Genomic DNA, 6,801 nt, shown 5'->3' on the forward strand with positions numbered 1-6,801 from the left:
CTGCTGTATAATATCGAAACGAGGGATCTGGCCTCCTTTATGATGTATCGATCGTAATAGGGTCTTTCGGGGGAACACTCCAACATCACAGGCACAAACGCCATCGCGACCCTGACCATTGTCATCCTGGCGTGATGGCGCGGCGTTTTCCGGTCGGAGCGGTTACACCAGGCGAGGTGTCTGCAAAGGCATGCTTGATGCTTGGCCCGAGATATCTCGCTCCAGTCTTCTTACAAGACGAGCCGTTGAAGATTCTTTTGTATCAAGATATCCTGGACATCTGCCATGGTCTGCTTGAGAAGATTTGTGTCGGTCGCATTGGTGAAGTGAATGTAAATTTCCCGATGACTGTTTCGATTGATCGATCGGAACTTGTTGGCGAAAAACTGCTTCGAGGCCTCTTCATCGCCGTCCTGACCGGTGTAGTCGGGAAAGTGAGTCGAAAGAGGCGATATTGGGAGTTTCTCCCGGAAAAGGTCGATCTTGTTGAGGAATAGGATGATTGGTTTGTCTTTGAACCACTCGCCATTGACCAATGACTCGAATAGCATCAGAGCCTCGTGCATTTGATTGGCGTTTACATCTTCGACCAGGCATTGGTCGTAACCAGACAGAGCCGCCATGAAGAGGAGGCATTGCACCCCCTCGAAGCAGTGGATCCATTTCTTGCGTTCGGATCTCTGGCCTCCCACATCCATCATGCGGAACGTCAGGTCCCGGAGTTCGAAAACTGTTTCCGTGATGCCGGTCGTCCTGAGTCGAGCATGGAGCATGTCCTGGTCGTTCGGCAGCCAGTCGGGCTCGAACATACGGTTGATGTTCTCAAAATAAAAATTGAGGTTGTCGTGAAGCGCAAATTCGTGTCCCTTGGAAACAGCTTTCTGTACGCCTCCGTCTTTCCATAGCGCAGACATGGCTTCCTTCACTTTCCTGTCTCGAAACGCCTCGTGTGCGTCAACGTCGGCATTGATGTTCTCGAGGTAGTCGGCATATGCTTCGTTTTGTTCTTTCTCGAATTCGATGCCTTCGTCCTGCAGAATCTCGTACAGTACTCGGAACGCGATGACCATGTTGGAAAAGATCACTGCCTTCACCTGGACACGCTCATCGTCCTGAAAGCCACTAGAATGAATGATTCGCATCTGCTTGATGATCGTGGACTTTCCAGATTCGCCCGCGCCTGTGCTTCGTGTCAGTGAATGCGTCGGACCCTCCATGCAGAGATGAAAGCCACATACCCAACAGTAGAATCTTCACTGTCCGAGACTCTTGTTTTCGATCGTTGCGTAACCGACGTTCAATCTTTGCACTCCGCTGCGCAGCCTCCTTTTCACGCACATCGACTTTCGATCCTGTGCAGCCCATCTTAAGAGCGCGACAATAGCCGCAGAAGTACGGATCGGCAACGCAGGCGATTGAGCCCGGCGGTGTGGTATTAGAGGTCGTCTGGCACCGATTCTCAACAGGTTGTTCTCGTCATGCGGCTGCTAGATTGGTGACGACTAGGGAGTGTATCAGGCAGGATTAGACCGTCGTTCAGAAGTGAATATAGTAACTGTCCCCTTGGTCAGAGAATCAATCTGAGTTCAACACGTTCGCATGCGCACCTCGAGACTAGGCACACTGCACGTTTGTGCGCAACGGCAGGTCAGCCGTGATGTTGACAGCCCCCTGCACTCTTTGCACAAAAAAGTATACAAATCCCCCTCAACGCGGCGTGGTCAGGTATTGGCGTGTTGTACAGATAGAGTATGGCAAAGGTGTTGGATTGGGCGCCGAGCAGGTGGAGGGCGTGGTTGAAGCGTGGCACCCAGCGTGGTGAAGGTGCGGTGGAGATGAGAGCTCCGAAGCTTCAGCAATTAAAATCGAGCACCTAAAGACCTCAATGGCCGGGGAGCCACGGGCACGTTTCCATCCGGCCTGGAGGAGCTCGAGGCCAAGGGCCAAAGCAGTTAAGCAGCGCAGGCTTTTTTGGCTGAACGACGAGTAGCAAGCTGAAGACGAAGACACCGTCAAACCGTGGCTGGCAAAGTGGACCTTGGGGGAATTGGAGAAGCGTCGCTAAGGCACCAATCTGGTCTAGAAGAACTCTTAGAACACCTTCCCTCGCAGGGGCTTGCCATGCGACGCAAACTCAGAAGATTGAAAAGGTCAGGGTTTCCCTTGTATCGTTTCGATCGCTTCATCTCGCCCTCCCCAATCCAACGATTTCAGGGGCAACATTCATCTTCTGACACCGGGCCACGTTCTATGTCATAATTTGTGTTTGGTTGCCTTCGATTGATTACCGACTCATGTGTGACCATGTCTTCCGTCAATGATCCATGAACAGACTCGCTACCACCACGGCCAGAATGCACTGGGTGCGACAAGCAAGCCGTACTCTGTCCGACTCGCCTGCGCACAAGTAGCACCCGAGGCGCACCTTCGCTTTTCGAAACCGTCCGGGCGAGATGCAGTCTGAAACTCAGAGACGAGAACATGTCGGTCTTGCATGGGACATTGTCTGAGCTTGGATTAGGCGTCATCAGTGAACGACCAATGCCGGTGCCAGAAACACCGGCGTCGTTAAACAGAAGAGTTCTGAAGTGAACGAGGTGAACAGAGCATCTCGGCTCTGAAGTCAGGCATTCCATCGCAGAGGCTTCGTTGCATTGCTGCTGTCTCTCCCCATTGATGTGCATGGATGTTTGGTCCTGAAACCGCCACATGGTACTATGTATATGTTCCATTCTCATTGCTGTGCACAATCCCTCGCCAAAATGTTGACCGCATAAGGTCAGAAGTCGCAAAATCGACTGGCCCCGAGGAGCCGTTGCGATGCCCGTAGGTCAGATGAATGTGTCTTTCTCCGTCCAAACTGTCTCCCCTAGAACACAGATCGGCATCGACGTTATTTCGTAACAGGGAATCAAGCCGACGACCAGTGTGTTCGTTTTTATGTGATATTCGTTCGCTACAGGCACGAGTGTCTGGGTATAGACCCGACTTGTATCACCTTCCTCGCATCTCAAGCACATATCTTGCGGTCTCGGCTCGTGCTAATTCGGCTGTCTGTGACCGCTGGGATCGGGCGAGGCACAAGACCAAGGGACCAGGCTTTGGATCAGCCTCAGAACAGTACAACTACGAGATAGGAATTCATCGCCAAGAGATCCCAAAACTCCTCGGCGACTTTCGCCCATACCCTGGTGAAGCCGTTGCCTTGGGCCGTGACTCCGATATGATCATCAGCTCTGCATCAACAATGGGGGTATAAGATGAACTACTCCGAATCGTTGGCCTTGTTGTTTCAATCACCTGTCTCCCCTGCAACATGGAGTACCTCGTACTGCTGTACGACATCAAGCCACGTTCTCCTGCAACCATGTTTAGGAAAGATGATCGCCGGGCAGATGATGTTCAACGTCACTGTACTGTTTAGCCGAGATAGTGGGCCAGCCCTAGTCGAAGCCGTTGGTGCTCGAAGTTCATCTTGCGCGTACCTCGTACAGTACGAGGTAACACGTGGTCTCCGGCTTATCTACGGGCTGCGGAAGAACTCCGGGACTCAATTCCCGCTGGGCCAGCAGCGTGGCAGTACTCCGCAACCACCTTACTCTTGCCATTCAACACTTCACTGCTCTTTCTCTAGCAAGGGCCAGACGAAAGAACGCGTCGTTGTAATTGAAAAAGTACAGGTACACAACCCAATTGGTACATTGCTCAGGTACTACTTCCTCGCTCACCGCTGGCGCTGTTGGGTATGGGCCCACCGCAATCTGACAGAGGGGAATCTCAGCTCATCGCAACTTGCTATACAGTATAGAGATTTCTCCTGTTCCGGCTAGATGACAACGATAACGGGGCGGTGGAAACAAATATGCGGGTTGGAGCGCAAAAGCTTAGGCAATGAGCGGCACGGGACTCGTACCAATGCTAGCCTTATGAAGCCCTGCTTTCTCCGTCACTCTTTCCGTGCTTTGTGATTACTTGTATTTGGACTTTAGGTAAAGCGCAATTGGCGATGCGGGTCAGTGGTCACTGGTTGTTGATTTTCCCGCTCCGAAAGTTAGACCTGCCTACGCCAGTAGGAGCGGTGGAAGAAACTCCTCCCTTAGGTCTTTCATCTCCAGCTGACTCAATCAATCCTCGTGATTCCGTACCTGCAGAAGTCACTTGGTCAAGAGTTACCTAAGAAATGCTTCGGAAAGTTGACGAGGACACTACGCTCAACGGGTCTAGTGCAGCTTCCATACTGGGAGTCCTGCAGCAGCAAGGATGAGACACATCTAACGACGTCTTCGCCTTTCCTGTGGTGCCCTAGTGCCGCGCTGTAACAATGCGAAGTTCTGTCAGTGGTTGAGCGCTACGGACTCATAAGGACTGGCACCAGCTTTGGACCGGATGCCCTGAGATGTGGGGCCTTTCTAATTGAGATTTCAATCTCATGCAACGCTCCTCAGCTCCTGTGGGTACGTCTCATTCCGCAGTGCAGGGGGAACATGACGTCGGCTGTGTCCGCGGTGTCAGTCTTGGACCTATCGCCGGGATGTCCGTGATAGGAGTGAGGACGGAGAGATGTTCGTGGTCCTCCGACTCCACAGTCACCGACCACATGGTGTTTCAGCCGATCTAAGGGACCGATACCTATTCAACAGGGTCTGAGGAGGGCACGGGGGTCGAGAGCTTGGAAGGGACTATCACTTTCGTGACGTACGGACCAGAAAGACTGGGCAGGATGCCTTGAAGTCTTGGACGCTTCATGTGCAGATAGGATACGCTATGTCCTGGCTGATGCCCGCAACCATCCGCAAATACAGCGAGATACAGCGAACAATGGCGAATGCGTCCGAGCAGTAGCTGTACAGTAGAAGCCAATGATAGATCGCCTCATGCACCATCAGATACACCACGGGCTCACTTCCCAACATGGCATGTGCCAAGAAGGGTAGCAACCCAGAACCGCAAAGCTCAATCCTGCCCACGACTATTGCTGCTTTTTGAGCTCAGGGAGAGCTGGGAAGGGTCTGCCAGAAGACTTTATCGAGAACTCACCGTTCGTTTGCACCAATTGAGCACATGACTTGTTGAGTTGGAAGGAGCGCCGGGGCAGCGTCAAGACAGCACCGTTTTAGGGGCTTCCGTGGACCCGGGCCGATTGGTCATTGGACGACTCAACCACCAGATTCCCGACTGACAGTGGCAGCAGACGAATCACAATGATTCGCACCCATTACGTTCTGCGGCTTAGTGACCTCGGAAGAGGCATCCGCATTCGACTGGCCCTCGCTATGCACTGTGACGCAGTTGAAGAAACATCCTAGCACTTGCCGCATCGAGAAGTTTGTGGCTTTGACGCTAAGTTAAACCACGTCTGAGAACCCCGCTAACTCATGCATGGAACGAGGTCCAGACACCTGAACGGCTGCGCTTGCGAGCGACCGCGTCTGACGTGGCTTACTAGGGAGCCGACGCACTACACATCAGAGCGGTCAAGACAATTATCAGTCAGCAAGAAATGTATTACATGAGCAGCATCAATTGCATGGGGGGTACTCATGGACGCAGGGATTTCGACCGCTATCGTGTAACGGACTACGTACAGTACTCAGGCCCCGAACAACTTCCGTCAGGCTGGCTGGTCGTCGTGAGCATCACGGATGAGAACAGAGAAATCCCAACAGGTCATGCTCGTGCCTGGCAATCGACCGCACACGAGAAACAAGAAGATCAGTCAGATGAGAACATATCACTCCTATGGCTCTGAATAACTGGTATTTTGATATGGACTGACTTCGAGCTTGTTGATGGATGACAGACCAACAGTCTCGTCGTACTCGTACAAGGCAGGTTTGCGGCTGGCAATCGCCGGCTGTACCTCGTATTCTTTGCGGCAAGCCCAACAAGGTTAAGGGCACCTGCCACAAGAGGAAAGCGGAGATGTTCCAAGCTCCTCTACTAGGCCTGCCTAGTACCACGGTTTGGACCAGTCACAGCTCAGGGAAACTGCTTGGGGATTTTGCTATCATTGCAGAGCTTCACGCTCGCGGACGGCCATGCAGCCCCTTGAGTTGATGACTTTGCTGTTCTGCCAATCAGGCCACCTGGCACCCGCCCACGCGTACGCTGACACGACGGGCTCCTACTGTGCTAGTGGCACCCGCCCGCGGGTGGCCCTCTCCGGGATTGCTGACTTGAAGGCAGGTCTTTAACGTGCTTCCAGATTTCTTGGACACGCTTCCACGGCCAGCGCCAAACCTCTCTGGGTAGTCGGCGAAAGGAGTCCGTTTGGATCAGAGCGCACCTGCCAACGTCAATTGGGCAAAGATCTGTTTTCACCTGCAACCTTTCCCGTCGGTCAACCGACCAGGCTCCCAAGTGACATTTGTCCCAAGCAGGCCGCTACCAGCTACGCCGGGCGCTTTCTGAGCCAGCAGCCAAACACCTTGCAAACGACCAGTTCATGACGCTCGGGCTGGGGACGCAGGGCGTGCTGCCAAATATTGTAGCGCACTTGGACGCATGGGAGAATAATGATCCTCGGATGTTCCACTAGCGCCGCTGCGTCCTGGATAGCCGCAATCAGATCCCCCCAAAGCGAGTTATATCTCATTCGCATTGACCGTCCCTGGACTTCCGCTGCATCTCACATTTGATAAAATACCAAACGCGCCCGACAATTTTCTGTCACAGGCCTTACACACGCGACGCGCTTAATCTACTCTACCACCTGGCTCTCAATATTCGAAAAGAGATAAAAAGCACATCACAGACCACTTCCTGCCTCGAATGACGTCGACCTGGGACCACGATATCAAC

The 6,801-nt window shown here is 52.9% G+C and overlaps 1 protein-coding gene across 1 annotated transcript; it reads right to left on the reverse strand.

The window, feature by feature from the left end:
* Positions 1–230: 230 nt before the first annotated feature.
* A1O7_08025 (uncharacterized protein) lies at positions 231–1,365 on the reverse strand (the record flags this gene model as incomplete). Its single annotated transcript, XM_007762020.1, has 2 exons — positions 231–1,180; positions 1,239–1,365. 2 exons carry the CDS (start codon positions 1,363–1,365, stop codon positions 231–233), a joined length of 1,077 nt encoding a protein of 358 aa, XP_007760210.1.
* Between the last annotated feature and the right edge of the window lie 5,436 nt (positions 1,366–6,801).

This window comes from Cladophialophora yegresii, assembly GCF_000585515.1.
Source record: "Cladophialophora yegresii CBS 114405 chromosome Unknown aczIN-supercont1.6, whole genome shotgun sequence".
Classification (NCBI taxonomy): domain Eukaryota; kingdom Fungi; phylum Ascomycota; class Eurotiomycetes; order Chaetothyriales; family Herpotrichiellaceae; genus Cladophialophora; species Cladophialophora yegresii.